General features: G+C 43.4%; 1 protein-coding gene across 2 annotated transcripts in view; it reads right to left on the bottom strand.

The window, feature by feature from the left end:
* Positions 1-16,052: 16,052 nt before the first annotated feature.
* Positions 16,053-17,924, bottom strand: part of PIGG (phosphatidylinositol glycan anchor biosynthesis class G (EMM blood group)) — a 115,627-nt gene continuing 113,755 nt past the window's right edge. For both annotated transcript variants that reach the window (XM_065549804.1, XM_008172663.4), the window contains one exon: positions 16,053-17,552. In XM_065549804.1, coding sequence (XP_065405876.1) covers positions 17,424-17,552 — 129 coding nt within the window. In that variant the 3' untranslated portion in view covers positions 16,053-17,423. The remainder of the gene's footprint in view (positions 17,553-17,924) is intronic.

Here is a 17,924-nt window from a genome sequence, read left to right as displayed (position 1 = left end):
ATACCATATTCATATCATAACCTATTTCTATGAAGAATATGGGGTGTAACATCACAGCCACATTAAAAGAACACTAAGACTGCAAGGTTAAGCACTCAAAAGTTCAGTGCCAGAATTAAAACTTGCCCATACAAGTCTGTGCAACCCTAAACATATATATATCAGGCAGTCCCCTCTCCCCATCCCCTCTGGATTGGAGTCAGGTCTCTTCCTTCCTCCTGCTCCATGGGCACTAATGAGGGGGCACTGATAGCACAGGAGAGAGCCTGTTTCCCTGCTCTCAGTTCTGGTGCCTTGGGTCAGTGTAACCCCTAGCAGCCAGGAGAAGTAATTGCAGAAAGTGTCCGGTTCCAGCCCCTGCAATCCTGGGATGGAGCACGCTCAATTATTCTGTTGGGAGGGCACATGCACAGGCTGGTCACACGTCGGAGCTGGGAGCCACTGGGGTATGCCCAGTGTGGGTGAAATATTCAGAGAAAAATGCTGCCAACTTCTAACCAATCTCTACTGAGCACATCCAAATCCCAACTTTCCTAAGGCTTAGAACTTGTCTGAATTTGCGCAGATTTTCATGGGGTCAGCAAAAGGCACACACCTGACACCAGGGCAACCTCTTGTCAAATTTAAAGTTCCTGCTCCTAAGTATGGGGGCACTAGAACTGCTCACCAAACCAGTTGTAATTTTAAAAGTTTTATTATGAAACACAGGCTGCTTTTGAGTCATTTTCACTTAGTGCCTTTTATAGCTAGTTTGGGCCTAATCTAGCTTTCATTAATTCAATGGGAGCTGGACTGGATCCTAAAGTAGTTGTTTTTTTCCTGCTTATGTGGGTGTTTTACATAGCAACAGGATTGCAAAAATGTGTTAAAAAAGGAACATGTGAACGAACATGTGCCACAGAAATTGACAAGGGGCTTCAAGGCCGGGAGTAGGACCTGAAACCTCTTAGAACCGGCTGCGGCTAGGTTTCAGTTTGACATTAGTCGTCTGAAATAAAGGCAGTGTATGAAAATAGAGGCTTGAGTGTATGCTTTATAAAAAGTTGTGTGCACCCTTGAAAATATATGCAGCATTTATCTACATACAGCTGACTTACATGCAGCTAGGTGATGGAAGGAATTTATAACCTGAGAGGAAACGCAAGAGAGCTTGGAAGGTGTGTAGGTAAAATTACTTTGGAGCAAGAAATACTGTCAAATGCATATAGTAAATTGGAAAGATGGGGGGGAAGAACCCTCTAATCTTCCAGTTACAGTAATAACCGGTTACAGTAATGATGTTAGTTCTAGCAATAGTAGCTACATTTTCAAAGAGGGTGGTTTTTTTCCATTACTATTCCCTTAAGACAATTCCCCCTCCCCCAAATTTAGCCAGTCTCTTCAAAAAGGATTAGTTCCCTGTCATGTTCAGGCCTTTTGAGTTATCCATTGAAAAAATATTTAAAGAAAAAAGTTATTTTCTCTTCATTCACAAACATCTGAAAGAATTTTGCTCAAAATTTACAGAGAACAAGTATGGAAAATTACAGCCCCAAAGATGAAAGTTTCATAATCTTGTGTATGTGAAAACAGGGGATTATGGAAACTGTTCTGTAATATTTACTAAAGTGGTGTGAATTCTAGGCATATGCACATACTGGATTCACAGTTCTTCCCATTATTCTAGCTCTTCAATTGCTCTCTGCTGTGGCACTGATCAGTGTGAAGTATTAACTGTTCTCAGGTCTTGCCATACTAACACGGTTTGTCTTCAGGGGGACTGTTCATAGAAAGCACATCATAAGAGGACACAGTGAGGGGTCCCTAAAGAGCAGAAAGTAAAGGGCAGTTTGCTAAAAGCATGAAAGCCTGAATTGATAACACAGTAAAAAATCCACTTTGATCAGTATTGCTGTTACATTGATCTCCTTTCCTGAACCACCACCAGCCTGCTTCTTTTTCTCTGCCCAAGCCAGCCTCCCAATCACACCCTTTGGGCTGGTCTACACTGGGGGGGGGGGGGGGGAAATCAATCTAAGATACGCAACTTCAGCTACGAGAATAGTGTAGCTGAAGTCGACATATCTTAGATCGATTTACCTCAGGTCCTCACGGTACAGGATCAACGGCCGCGGCTCCCCCGTCGACTCCGCTTCCACCTCTCGCTCTGGTGGAGTTCTGGAATCGACGGGGAGCGCGTTCGGGGATCGATTTATCATGTCTAGACAAGACGTGATAAATTGATTCCCGATAGATCGATTACTACCCGCCGATCCGGCGGGTAGTGAAGACGTACCCTTTGTATCCTTCTCCCTTGTTATCTTAATGCTCTTACTCATAGTAGAACTGGGCAAATCAAGCACAGGAAACCTATTTGCAAGTTATCTGTGAACAGACGTCAACCGTCTACTAATTTGGTCATTAGTCAATGACTGCTTTCTGCAAGCAAGCAACAGGCTGAAATGCGCCTATGGGCTTTGATCATTGCTTCAAGCATTAACTGCTCTTGAGTGGCTATTTGCTCTGTGCTTCCCCTGGTCACATGTTTATGTCCCCGGACTGGATGACTCAAACCCGAAGTGTGTCCAACAAGCCCATGCAGATTCCTGCTGCCCTTCTCCATACTGCCCCTTATGTTTACAATACTGTTCTTATTCCTCTTGGGAACTCATTTGTCTTTGCAAAGACTCTCTCTCTCTCTGTGTGTGTGTGTGCCATCAGGGATTAGACCTTCCAATATGCTGCAGCTGGATTCAGTCTGCCTAACTGAGGCCCCAACCCTGTGAATGCATGCCTGTAGATCCTTCACTGGGGTTTCACCATGTGCCTAAGGGTTTGCAGGGCTGGGGCCTTTGATTTTGGGATCCTTGGGACAGTGAACCTGTTTTCTACTTTGTATGTTCACCACTACTTAGAACAATTGTGCTCTAATTCTATTGTTATTCAACATTTATAAGCTCACATAAATGAGCCCAGCAGTCACATGATCAGATACACCAGCAAATTGCTGCAGCCTTTACTGCAAGGGCTTAAAGAAGTTTTACGCAACACAGTATCAGACAAGAAAAGGACTTTAAGGAGAGGGTTAAGAAGAGTGCTTGGTGTCTCGCCGCTCCAACTGACATCACTGGTAAAACTCCTTTGGACCTCGCTGGGAGTGGAATTAGGCCAGCACGCAGTGCTTTAGAACACTCCACTCTAAAAATACACAAATGTTTGGTATTTGTATTTTATTTGAATGGTGTGTTTCAGAATAAATTAACATGTTTCAAGAAAATTAACTGAACCAATGAAGAGTATTTTAATTTAAACATTCAGCAACATGTAAAACATTAACAGAGAAGCCAAGTTTCCTTTATACTTAACAAGAGCATTTTTCAGTTGCCTACAGAAATGAATTATATAATGCTTTGCATCAAACAAATAGGAACACTATGTGATCTCAGTGCCTTTGTTTTAGATAATTTACATTTGCTGCACTCCATACAAATGAGCACATTTACTGGAAACTAAGTGATTTCACATTGCTAATCTACAATTGTATTATCAAAATTGTAGTCTTTAAATAACTCGTGTACACTACGCATGTTCTCTAGCTATACCATCTTGTGCTGGGACCACATCAGTTCTTCCAAACACTCCAGCGTCAAGGTGGGTTAGCACTTACGTTGAAGATTTCCAAGTACTTCAAGAAGAAATGCTGGCAGTTCACCAGTTGGCATTGCTCTTCCTGTATCTGTCCTGATCCCATCTCTCTGAAAGGTAGTGGCAGGGCACTCTGCTGCTGAAGGTGGATGAAAAGTCTGGACCCTCTCTAGATGGTGTCTATGGGAAGGCTTTGGCTTCCTTGACTATGGGATGCTGTTCTAGGAAGGAGTACTGCAGGGAAGAGATGGGGTCCATGTGACCAAGAACAGGAAGAGTATCTTTGGACACAAACTCACCAAATTAGTGAAGAGGGCTTTAAACTAGGTTCCAAAGGGGTAGGTGACAAAAGCCAATAGGTATGTATAAAAAAAGGTGATATTAATAGAGGACTTTCTGTTGTGGAGGAACGGAAAACTACAATAGGGTCATAGGAGCAACAAAAAGGAAATCATTGGAGAAATCTGCTCAACATAGTTGTCTATATGCAAATGCAAGAAGTATGGGGAAAAACAGGAAATTATGACTCAGTTGGGATCACAGACACCAAGAGCATGTGGTTGCGTCCCTGACTATCTTGGCTAATAGCCATTGATGGACCTATCTTCCATGAACTTATCTAATACTTTTCTGAATCCAGTTACTGAAAGGAAGGAGTGAGAGCTACAGAATAAGGACAATGGACTTCGAAAAAGCAGTCTCCAACAAACTCAGAACTGGTAGATATGGTCCCAAGGGAAGAAAATCTAAGGGGAAAAAAGTTTGAGAGTGCTGTTTCTCAGAGACAGTGTAAGAGTAAAAATGTTACGGGGTGTGTAACTATCCCTAAACTAATGTTAGTTTCTCAGAGACAATATTAAAGGCACAACAACAGAGTATCCCAATGCAAAGGAAAGATAGTAAGAGGCCAATATGGCTCCACTAGGAGCTCTTTAGTAACCTGAAAATCAAAAAAAGTGGAAACATGGACAAACTGGCAAGGATGAGTATAAAAGAATAGCACAAGCATGAAGGGACAAAATCAGACAGGCTAAGGCACAAAATGAGTTACACCTAGCAAGGGATATACAAGGCAATACGAGGTTCTTTAAATACATTAGGAGCAAGAGAAAGCCAAAGAAAAGTGTAAGTCCTCTACTTAGTGGGGAAAAGGAGCTAATAGCTGATGACATCAAGAAGTCTGAGATGTTTAATGCCTATTTTGCTTCAACCTTCATTCAAAAGGTTAATTGTGACCAGATACTCAACATCTAAAATCAACAAAGGTGAAGGAACATAAGCCAAAATCTGGAAAGAGCAGTTTAAAGAATATTTAAGTCAGTGACACATATTCAATTTGGCATTTTCTGATGAAATTCATCCTAGCTACTTAAGGAACTGGCTGAAGCAATCTCTGAATTGTTAGCGATTATCTTCAAGAACTCATGGAGGTTGGGTGAGGTCCCTGAAGACTAGAAAAGGGCAAACATAGTACCTATCTTTAAAAAGGGGAACAAAAAAGATCCAGATTCAACCTAAATTCAATATCTAGAACACCCTAGGGGTCGGTAACCTTTCAGAAGTGGTGTGCTGAGTCTTCATTTATTCACTCCAATTTAAGGTTTCACATGCCAGTAATACATTTTAACGTTTTTAGGTGGTCTCTTTCTACAAGTCTATAATATACAACTAAACTATTGTTGTATGTAAAGTAAATAAGGTTTTTAAAATGTTTAAGAAGCTTCTTTTAAAATTAAATTAAAATGCAGAGCCCCCCGGACCGGTGGCCAGGAGCCGGGCAGTCTGAGTGCCACTGAAAATCAGGTTGCATGCCGCCTTCGGCACGCGTGCCATAGGTTGCCTACCCCTGTACTAGAACAAATTATTAAATAATAAGTTTATAAGCACCTCTTAGAGGATAATATGCTACATCTCTACCTCAATATAACGCGACCCGATAGAACACTAATTTGAATATAACACGGTAAAGCAGTGCTCCGGGGGGGGGAGGGGCTGCGCACTCTGGTGGATCAAAGCAAGTTCGATATAACGCGGTTTCACCTATAACGCGGTAAGATTTTTTGGCTCCCAAGGACAGCATTATATCAGGGTAGAGGTGTAATATATAATAGCTAACATGGTTTTGTCAAGAACAAATCATGCCAAACCAACCTAATTTCCTCCTTTGACAGGATTACTGGCCTAGTGGATGGGGGAAGCTGTAGATGTGGATACATCTTGATTTTAGTAAGGCTTTTGACAGTCCCACATGACATTCTCACAAGCAAACTAGGGAACTGTGGTCTAACTGAAATTACTATAAGGTAGGTGGCACAACTGGTAGAAAGATCATACTCAGAGTAATCATCAATGCTTCACTTTCAAACAGAGAGGGCATATCTACTGGAGTCCTTTAGGGGTCAGTCCTTGGTCCAGTACAAATCAAGCTAGGAGGGGTTGTAAGCACTTTGGAGGACAGGATTAGAATTCAAAACAACCTTGATAATTAGTCTAAAAATCAACAACATGAAATTCAATAAAGAGAAGTGCTAAGTACGTCACTTAGGTATGAAAAATCAAATGCACAAATACAAAATAGGGAACAGCTGGCGAGGTGGCAGTACCGCTGAAAAGGATCTGGGGGTTAGAGTGGATCGCTAATTGAATACGAGTCAACAACATGATGCAGTTGCAAAAAAGACACATATTCTGAGGTGTATTAAAAGGATTAACTCCTCCTGGAGTAACAGGAGTGTTGCATGTAGAAGGGAAGGTAATTATTCCACTCTATTCAGCATTGGGGAGGCCTCAGTTGGAGTCATGTGTTCGGTTTTGGGCGCTACACTTTAGGAAATATGTGGACAATTGGAGACAGTCCAAAGGAGAGCAACAAAAATGATAAAAGGTTTGAAAAAACAGACCTTTCAGGGAAAGATTAAAGAAACTGTTTAGTCTTCAAAAGAAAGACTGAGGGAGGACCTGGTAACAGTCTTCAAATATGTTAAGGGAAGTTATAAAAAGGAAATTGATTGATTGTTCTTCATGACCACTGAAGGTAGATCAAGAAGTAATCGGCTTAATCTTCAGCAAAGGAGATTTATGTTAGATATTAGGAAAAACTCTCTAACTATAAGTGTAGTTAAACTCTGGAATAGGTTTTCAATCAAGATTGCTTGGGACAGGCACCAGTGAAATACACTGTGTCAGGCTGAAACCAGAAGGGGAAGGCAGCAGAATAATTACATGTAGAAATGTAGGGCTGGAAGGGACCTCAAGAGGTTCTCTATTCCATCCCCTGAGGCAGATTCAGGTAAACCTAGACTATATCTGACAGCAGTTTGTCTAACCTGTTCTTACAAACCTCTAGTGATGGGGATTACACAATCATGTAGTATTGCTGTATGCTGTTAAGCAGAGAAGGGTAAAGTAGACTCACAATGATACTTGGAGACCACACCAATACAACTGCACAACAAAAGACATTAAGGCAAAGTTAAGGTTGCAGACACTGCCAGTGGTTTGAGTGCGAGAGCTAGAAAATGAAAAATTCAGGAAAAATAGGTTAATATTTCATCTCTCAAACATGGCACTTTAATAACTTCTTTCCTTCCTGTGACAGCCAACAATCATCCCTTCTTTACGTGCAGAACACTGAAAATGTGCACCACGCAATATTGGTTTTGTAGTTTGCTTCATACATACACACCTCCGATACAATCGATTGGGCCCCCTGTTCGGAAAGTAGATGGTCTGCTGGAAGTAGCACTACCGTGTAGGGTACTCCTTGAATAGGTTCTTCTAGAAAAGTTAATAAAATCATTCAGATGAAAACATCAATCCACATGAGTAAGCCTGCCAGATCTCAGCATTCACTTTAAAGCTAATGCTCGTTGTCGGTCTCGTTGAGCCTATCTTGAAGAAAATCAACCTGGTAGTCACTGGTTTTGGTTTACCTGTATCTGATGAGGACATCCAGTCTAGATAACTTATGTCTCATACTAGAGCATCACAAAATGCTGCCATTTTGTTCAAACTTAATTTTTGCCTACATGCAGCAATGGTTTTTAAGAGCTCTCTTCTCCAGGCCCTGCCCACTACGAGAACCAAGATGAAAACCTTCCTGAACAGCAGCCACTTCCCTCCCTACTGCTATTGTTTTCTTGTTTCACTCTGTCCCTGTTCTTCACCTCACTTTCACCTTCTATAATTTGCTTTCCCCTGTTGCTCCTCTGACGGTTCTTAACATGTATAACACCTGACACCCTTCTGAAGGGTCATCATGCCTCTCACAGCACTTTCCTCAGCTCTCCATCTGCCCAGACTGCATAGAACCTTCTGGCTTACACATTCCATCCTCTTAAAGGGACATCCCTTGAAATATTCTTCTTGCTGGCTGAATAGCCGTATAGAGGACAGTATTGCTTCATTTACAGTGTAGTCCTGTTATCACACTTAACTCACCTGCTGCATGTTTTTTGTAAGCCACACAATTCTGTACCCATCTACCATTGCTCATAGTCAGGAAAGACACATTACCTCAACTACGTTCCGATAAAGTGCACTATACTGCACTCTCCCTGCTGGTATGTTCATATTTGCTAGCACTGGTGCTCTGCCACTTGATAGGTTCTGAGCCAGTGGGAAACTTAAGGTTTGTCTTCTTTGCCTGCAGTCTCATGGGTATTGGTAGGAACTGGATTGGGAAACCGTGGAAGGGATTTTTTTTTTTAAACACACGTACAAAAGAAGGTGGAAATAAACTAGCCAATTTCAGAATGTCATCATTAGAGGCACGAGCAGAAGAATACTGCCTACAATCGAATCTCTTGCTGGGACGTCTTCAATACCCTTGTCCAGTATTTGATTTAATGAGGACATGAATAGCCGGGGGACAATAACCCCTCCCACCCCTGCATAAAGGCTGCCTGATTGCAACAACACACGGATGACATTTAGTAACCAGAATAATTCTACCAGCAGTATGAAGTTACACAAGAAGTTTTAATTTATAACAGAATTCAGTTACTTCAGTCAATTCATGGTATTGGTTTAATTTTGAACCCACCGACACCGACACCTCTAGTCACCTGAACATCGTAATGGCCACCCAGCAGCAGAGCCCAATGAAGGCAATCTGGGGTCCCCAGGCACACCACAGGGTTTCAACCCTTGCACCATGGCCCCAGTTGGTACTTGAAGTGGCAATATCCTGGGTCCCCCCGTTCCTTCCCAGAGAGACAAGGGCAGCTGTATGGGCCCCGTCCACCCCGACAGGATTGGCAGTAGGAACTCCCATTGATCAGGAGCAGCAGCGGAGGTCCCTTTCTCCACTGGAGCAGCAGGGTTGGCAGACATTCAGGCCCTTTACATACCTCAGCAGCCAGGGTGTCTCTGCTTGGATGGGGACGCAGGAGCACAGGGCTCTGCCCTTCCTGCCTTGCAGAGACCTGTGCTGGGCAGGGCTAGCAAAGACCCCACCGCAGTGCGTCATGGACTTAACAATCCATCAAGGTGCATGGGGCTGTTCACACATCTCCAGTCTACGGTTCCAGGTTCTCTGCAGACTTGGTTACTCTTCACTGTGTTGGTTACACTTGAGTCACATTTTCAAGCATTACTCAAAAGCATACGAGGTAGGAACTTTGTTTTTAAGGCAGGCGGAGATAGGCACGAGCCTGCTGTGTCCGTGCCTTAATCCAGCCACATTATCAAGTTGTGAGTAAACTGAGCTCACTAACAGCATTGAACTAAGGGTAACAAATCAGATTTGCCAAACCAGTAAGTCTAATGCCTTCCCATCCCATTACCACATCTGGGAACAGACCCTCAACCTTCTCCAAACACCCTACCAAATAAATGGCTTTTGCAGCATGCCTAGGTTATCAAGTTTGGTCTACTTCCGATCAAAGAGGGGACCCAAGACCCTCAGTGAGTATCCTGCCAGCAGCCCCCTCCCTTTTTTTAATTAAAAAGGGGGTCCACTTTGAGCACTCCCACTCACCTCAGCTGTTGCAGTATGGCAGGGAAAGTGCTCTCAAGTTGGCAGTGCCATGCTGTTTAGAGCTTCTTAGGGAAAACATCCCCTTAAATTCCACCTGGAGACCAATAAGGAGCCAGCACAGACCCTAGCATCATGTGTTGTCGGGGAGATGCTCTACTCACTAAGAGCTGCGCCACTTTCTGCACCAGCTTTTGTCTCCAAAAATGGCAGTCAGGTTCACCCCAGGTAGACCATATTGCAATAGTTTAACCTTGAGGCGCTAAAGGGGTGAACAACAGTGGCAAGGTCACATCTGAACAGAAGGTCACAACCTCGGGGCCAAGTGCAGATGATAAAAAGGATGACAGGGTTACAGCTGTAATATCATCCAGTAGCACAGCTGAGGTCCAAAAAGCACTACAATGGCTATGTCTACACTATCACGGTAAGTTGACCTACACGATGCAACTCGACATACCTTAGGTCAGGTTACCGCGGGATCTACAGCGCAGGGGGGCAACGGGAGAAAATCTCCCATTGACTTACCTTACTCTTCTCATCGGAGGAGGGGAGGTAGAGTACAGGGGTCGACTGGAGAGCGATCTGCAGTCGATTTGGTGGGTCTTTACTAGACCCGCTAAATCGACCGCTGGTGGATTGATCTCAGAGCATCAATCTCAGCTGTAGTGTAGACCTGCTCTAAGTTGCAAACTCTGGTGACCAATGGCAGACACTCCTTCAGAACAAGTGAGATTATCTTGGCTATCTCCTCAGGCTGTTTTCCCCAACATCCCCTCCATCTTGTCTGGGTGGAGCTCTAGCCAGCACACTCGCATCCAGGCCCCAATCTCAATTTGAGATTGGCTGAGGTGCATCCTTCTCCAAGCTGGATGAGCGGATGAGACGCACACATTTGGGTGTCGTCAGCATACTGAAACACACCGTAACCAATAGCTCCTTACGAATCCTCCTCAGGACCCCATGTGCATGTTGAACAGGAGAGTAACAGAATAACACCGTTATGTCCCACACCAGAGAGCTTTTCAGGAAGAGAAGCTATTGCACACAGCTACCCAGTGTTCTCTCAAAGGAAAGAACAAAGCCACCCAAAAGCAGTCAAGGTCAGCAGGTGAGTCAACAAAACTTCGTGATCAACAATATTAAAGGGATCCAACAGATCTTATACCAGTATAAATGGGCTGTAATAGTTTTGGGCCGAGGTTCGGCCCTCAGCGGGGCTGTGGGGTATCCCACCGCCTTGCTCTGGTCCGGCGGCAGTCGGGGACCGCAGACCCACAGTTAGGGGCTCAGGCCCGTAAGCAGGGGCTGAGCCAAGAGGTCCGAACACAGGCCCTTAAGCAAGGGCTGAGGCAAAGTCTATAGCAGCCCAGGCCCTAGGTCAGGGGCTGGATCAGTAGCAAATAGTTAATCAGAGGCCCAGGCCCTTAAGCAGGGGCTGGGTCAGTTTGTAGCAGCTCAGCCTCTCTAGGCCAGGGAAAAAGGGGGGAGTCTGCCACTCAAGGAGTGGGTGGCAGGGGGGACGCAGGCCCTCCCACTCCACTGCGTCCCAGTCCGGGGCCCTAGCAGCGGCGGAAACTCGCTGCTGTCAGTGGGGATCCTGGCAACAACACACTGACATTGGCTCTGGCAGTGCAGCAGCCAGACTGGGGTCGGCTGCCCCCGGGCTACTTCCACACTCCCCCTCATATGGTACCTGGGCCGTCCGAGTGTCGTCGGGGCTCTCCACCAGCATCGGCTCCTCGGGGTACCTGGCACGGGGCAGGCTCGGCTCCTCCTTGGGATAGCTGGCACGGGACAGGCTTGGCCAGTCCTCCTTGGGGTACCTGGCATGGGGCAGGCTTGGCCAGTCCTCCTCAGGGTACCGGGCAAGAGGTAGGCTCGACAGGCCTGGTAAGTCAGCAGGCCGGTCGCGGCCTGCGGTTGTCTCCCACGCGGGAGCTCGGCCACGGACATCTGCTCTCTCCGCCGGCATGGGCTCCACTGAGCTCTGTAGGCGGGCTTTTATACTTTCAGGTCAGGGCCGTGACCTCGGAGGGGTGGGGGCCGGACCCGGTGGCTCCGCCCACGTTGGTATTAGGGGAGGTTCGGCCCTCAGCGTGGCTGTGGGGTATCTCACCGCCTCGCTACATGGGCCAATTGAGACTCTCTACTGACGCTAGACTTATATTCACATTGACAAGGGTCAAGGACATCAGAAGCATCTAGAAACAGTGAGTTGTCCTGTTACAGTTTCTCTACAATCACATCCATTCCCCCTCTAACGAAGGGCAGGCTTGCCTACGGATAGCGAAGATTTAGTGCAGTCTGTGCTCAAGAAGACATTGCTTGATTTTGACACTCTCCACCAGCTAAGGACCCATCACTTCCCCACTTGCTTTCACCAGCTAGGAGAGGAGGTAGATCCAAAGCACTGGTTGTGGGATGAAGTTCTCACACCTACAGTACCTCAGGAAGCTGGCTGAAAGTGTAGCAGACTCGTTAAGGCCTTTCTCCCCTCAAGACCTTGTTCTGCCACAATAGAAGCAGACAACTCACCTTAATCAGGTTGACCTTGTCTGTAAAATATGACATTTCCTTGGGGATGGTGAGGACTCTGTCCAGCTACCGAGGGGAGAAAATCCAGATTGACCAGACTCTCTATAACCTAAAACACCCGCTGGCCAAGATTTTGTGAATATTATGAGGGTAAGACACACTCTTTTTTGGCTTCCTGCATAACCACGATGCCAATTACAATAACTTTCTATGCCTCAACCAATCAGCCGCAGCGTGAGATTTCCAGCCCCTACCCCTCTAGCCATCTTCCTCTTGCTCCAGAAGTCACGTATCATCTGTAAGCCAGGGGGACCTGTGGCAGCAAAGCCTCTGAAGAGAGCACCCGGTGGCCACCTCCTTAATGGGGGAGGGCAAAAGTCTCTCTCAAGTCCTCCCAAACCACCGAAGAAACATCCTGTTAGTGGAACCTTTTCTTTGAGGGTGGACCATCAACATAGGTCCTTCACACTGAATGGAGAAACAGACCCCAACCCCAAAGTGCAGGTGGCAATGGTCACAGGTTTTAGACCCAATTGCCTAATCTCCAATTACGATCTAAAACCCAGTTCCAGAGGAAATTCACATCCCCTAGTTAGCTTTCTATATATGGCTTCCACTGGGTCAACTCCACCCTGATACGGACTTTAGGAACACGTTTTCTGTGTACATACATAACGCCTTACTGGTATCTGAACATACATTTCACAAGAATATTAACGACCAGTCTGAGCCTGGCTTTCATTTAAGACCTCCCATGACATTCTTTGGTAACCAGAATGTACGTACTAAGATCAGGATATTTTTGTAACCCCCTTGCCAGGTGGCACTGAGGGATTCTTAGGGTCACACCCCATTTTACAAAATTGTCACTTAGTGATTACCCATCTTCAGTGGTAGCATGTCGAAATTAGGATTCCTGTGTCAATGTCTCATGCCGTTTCAATGTCAATCAATGAGCCAGATGTCATATGATATTAAGTACAACTCCCCACTGAAATGAAGGGGGAATTTGGTTTTAAAAACTGATAGCCTGATTTGCCTTAGAGTACACACAAGCAAGTAAAATGAAAGAGGACATTGCACAACATTGTTTTTAAAATTTATCTAGCAAGTATCAAGAACTGTCAAACTAAAAAGGAGTATTGACCTAATGTGCCACATCTCCAATGGGAACCGAGAAAAGCTTGACAAAAATCAGCTATTTGATTATAGTACTGGCAAAAAGAAAAAAAAAAAAAGTCTTGTGGTCAGAACACTATTAGATTTCCTGAAGTTGGTTCAACAAAGTCTGCTTAATAATCATTCCAATACATTTGCCTCAGTATATCTGAACAAGCAGCTGTGCTATTTTCCACTCTCCAAAGGCATTTCTCTGTAAAACGACGAGAAAAGGATTCCAGGCTGCTCCACTGATATCCTGACAGTTGCTCTCCAAACCTCTGTGAGTACTGTGCCTTTGAACTGCAACAAATCTCATGAACTTCAAGGTGCCAGTTCAAAAGCATCTCATGTCATTTTTCAAGCTGCTTTTTCTTTAAAAGAACCTCACCTTCTCTCGCTGAAGTGCTGCTATTATTCTTGTTCAGACCCTTCTGAACAAGTGCAGCAAAAAGTGGTGGAGCTGGAAAAACATTCATTATAAAGTAGATTTGAGATAGGAAAAGTATACATAAAGCTGTATGCACTCTGAGTCTGCCCATTCATCTCTCCTATAGAATGAATCTACTTCTGGAGCCCAGTTTTTTCCTTACCAGCTAGAAGCCATAGTACCAGAACTCAGGAAAAAGAAGGGTACCACCATTTACCTATGTTTGATCCTTTCTGAATTCCTTTGCAGCACCTCTTCCCCTTGTTTAAACTCAGGGTAGGTCTACACTTACCTCCGGGTCCGGCGGTAAGCAATTGATCTTCTGGGATCGATTTATCGTGTCTTGTCTAGACGCAATAAATCGATCCCAGATCGACCCCGGAAGTGCTTGCCGTCGACGCCGGTACTCCAGCTCGGCAAGAGGAGTACGTGGCATCGACGGGGGAGCCTGCCTGCTGCATCTGGACCCACGGTAGGTTCGAACTAAGGTATTTCGAATTCAGCTACGTTATTAACGTAGCTGAATTTGCGTACCTTAGTTCAAAATGGGGGGTTAGTGTGGACCAGGCCTCAAGCTTTGGGCCTAACTCCCCATTTCACCACACCAGCTCCATGCGGGTGGAATTCAATTCCAAGCACAGCAGCAACAATATTTCATTTTAAAAACATTGAGAGAGTGAGAACCACAGCTCAAAAACTGAAGCCACCACGTTTTCTTGCCATACAGCCAAAAATGAAGAGTTCGGGCCTGTGGATGGGTAATCAAAATGCCTTCTTTCACAGCTCAGGCCTGACAAGCCCAAACACCCTACTGCAACATGTAGAATAGTTGTCCATCTGCTTCCCCTCAATGTGATCTGCACACACTCCTATGTTGTGCGGAAGTAATGCAACTGTGGGCGTTAGTGCTGGTCCAATCAAAATTTCTATTTGCAAACTGCTGTTGACTATCAGATCCTTCCAAGCCGAGCATGCTATATTACAGCAGTGTCATCTCTCATCTCTCCTCCCACAAGGCCAAATGAAGAGTTCCCAACATATGAGGATAAATTGCTTAGATTAGTATCTTCAGGCCAGAAGGGACTACTACGATCGTTCAATCTGACCTCCTGCAGAACAATCCATACAATTTCAACCAATAATTCCTGTAGCGGAGGATTTTAAATTGATTTGCTGGACCCCAGAGGCAGCTTCCCCTCTAGTTCTCTTCCCATATCTTTATGTGTTAGCATTTCTCCCTCAACCCATCAGACTCTAGGCCCCTGTAATTACATTCTATACTAAAATTAGGAAGTGTTGCTCAGGAATTTACCAAGTATAGAAGATGGCAATAATCCCTACGCTGTTGCCAAGCAACAAATAACCAGAAAAATATTCGACCTGAGTATAAGGAGAATTCTCATTGTGCTGTGAGAGAGACATTTTAGCAAATACAAAATATTTCCAATATTCAACACTTCGTAGTTAAAGCGTTTTTATTTAAGAAAGGGCAAACTTTCATTTTCTAGATACTCTAACACAGGTCACAATTAATGATGTTCAAGAGCCATCAGTCTCTTATGTAGTTTTCTCCAGCTGAACACCAGCTATAGAAGGCCAACATTTTGAGATTGCCCATTCACAGAATTCGCATTATAGTGATTAAAATAGGTTGTTGGCTCCTTCTGGTAACAGAGATGCCATATACCAGAATAGACGTGGCCTCTTTCTGAAACTCACTGTGTCTGAAAGTTGAGATGAAGTTTATAAGCAACCCTAACAGCCTCAGGAGTGAATTAGAGGTCTCAAAAGCATTTATTTTCAAACTGATGCAGTACAAGAGGGTACATCATCTGTTAAACCCATCAATATACCTCTAATACATTTAACTGCAATACTGATTGTGCTTATGTTACTACACAGGCCAGAGTGAGAGTTAAAAAAAAATATATGAAAAGAATATTTAAATCTAGTATAGTTAAGACTGATTTGTTTTCTTGATGATAGCTTGGAAAATGGCAAGATGTGCATTCCCTGGGGGCACATTGTGAGGTTTCAGGCTATCAGACAAGTGCATCCAGAGCATAAGTAGGGAATCTGACATCATAACACACCTTAGTGCTTGAAACTGAATCTATTAGCCCTTCCAATGCTCAAAGCTCTAATGCTTCTGTAATGTGTGAAAATCAAACAGGTTAAAATCTAATTATACATACTTAGTAATAAGCAGCAACACGTTCTAGAACTGAGCATTCAGACTCTGTAAAAGATTCATTACTTTGTCAGCCCTTAATGCTTCTTATTCATTGTGTGACGCTCAGGAGAAAGGAATACAGAAGTCTCACACACTTAATCATGGCATTCCTCTACGGGAGGGAATACTGCATTTATAGGGAAAAATGCACACATTAAGAAAACTGCTAGAAAAACTGACACTGAATTACTATACATAACCCATCCACTATTTTGATGAAAAGGTTAAATATATATGGGGGAAAACACAATATCAGTTAAAGAATATAAGATCTTGTAAGTTTCACCAAGAAATCCTGCATTATCTTGCAATGACAATCTAAAAAGAAGGAAACTGTCATTACACATTATGGTGACTGCCAAGTTAATACCATAAATTTACAGCATGTAAGATACATATTTCTCGTTTTATAAAAGCCTGTTAGGCACTGGCATACATATTTACACAAATCTGCAATTTCAACCATCTCATGTTTATAGAATTACATATGTTTTAATAGAATTGAAAATATTTAATATCACAGTGATTTGTCAGGTTTCAACTATCAAAATATCTACCAATGTAGGCTTGACATTACATATTGCCGTTACCTAGTAACCTTCTCATTAACAACCTCAAATATACATAAACAAGTAAGATTTGACCATTATTTGTTCCACACAATAGAAAAATAATATTCTTCAATTTACAAACACACCTTAATCTTATGACTAAAAACCACAAGGTTACTTCAAAATAATGTTATTCCAATTTATAATGGCTTTTGGGACTGTGTTTTTTAATGAATTACCTTTAATATTTTATTGTCTAGCTAAAAGTAGCTATATAAAGATTGTGCCCCAAACCAGCAATTTTAGAATAACTGAAGAAATTTAAACTTAATGAGCACAGTTTTTACCTAGTTGAATGAGGACAGTCAAGCACATCCTCGTTTAAGGCCCGATACATCTCCCATTGATCGGGACCAGGCCCTTAACATTGAAGGCAATAAGTTGCAAGTCCATGAGTAACAGTGACAAAACACCAATAAGACTTCATTACTAAGGAAGTTTTTAATATTTGATGCCTCGTTAATGGTAATGATGGTAATGGCTGCCATGGTGAAGATGATAAAGTTCTGAGTTCTGAAATAACCGATACAGAATAAGGGAGCTGTAACTAATGATGAAAAAATGGGTTTACTCTGATTAAACATTCTGAAACACAAACCCATTTAAATAAAACAAGCCTTTTATAACATACATGTTTTCCAACAAACAAAAGAATTACGTTTCACAGGATAATTTAAAACCATTATTTTCATTATACGACTCCAGTCTAGTCAACTGGTACTGTGATGACAGCCTTTGGAACAATACATTCACTTTCAGTCATGGATTTTCTGAGACGGGTTCTGATCCATGGCTGTAAAGAACATGCAAACAGCAGCTGTGATGAACACACGCACTCCCTCATAAAGAAGTTTAGGTGAGAACACACTCCATATGAACAAGTGGTACCGTAGACCTGTTACCAAAATGATGTAGACTGTGACTGGAACCGAACATATCAGTGCATAGCAGAAACAGCCATGACCCATTGCTGCCGAATTCCTGTTAAAAGAAAAAAAAAAAGTTAATGTTCACGTATTATAGATTCCAAGGTTGGAGGGATCATTTTAGCCATCTGGTATGACCTCCTTGTATGACACAAGCCATAGAACATCCCCGCTCCAACTGCAAACTCATAGAGCATATCCTTTAGTGATTTAAAAATTGTCAGTGATGGAGAGTCCACCATGACCTTTGGTAAACTGTTCCAATGGTTAATTACCGTCACTGTCAAAAATTTACACCTTATTTCCTGTCTGAATTGGCCTAGCTTCAACTTCCAGCCACTGGATCATGTTATACCTCTCTCTGTTGGACAGAAGAGACCATTATTAAATATCTGTTCCCCATATATACTTGGACTGTACTCAAGTC

Source organism: Chrysemys picta, chromosome 6 (genome assembly GCF_011386835.1).
Source record: "Chrysemys picta bellii isolate R12L10 chromosome 6, ASM1138683v2, whole genome shotgun sequence".
NCBI classification, from domain to species: Eukaryota; Metazoa; Chordata; order Testudines; family Emydidae; genus Chrysemys; species Chrysemys picta.
The sequence above is the reverse complement of the archived record's forward strand: the minus strand, read 5'-3'. Positions and strand labels throughout refer to the sequence as shown.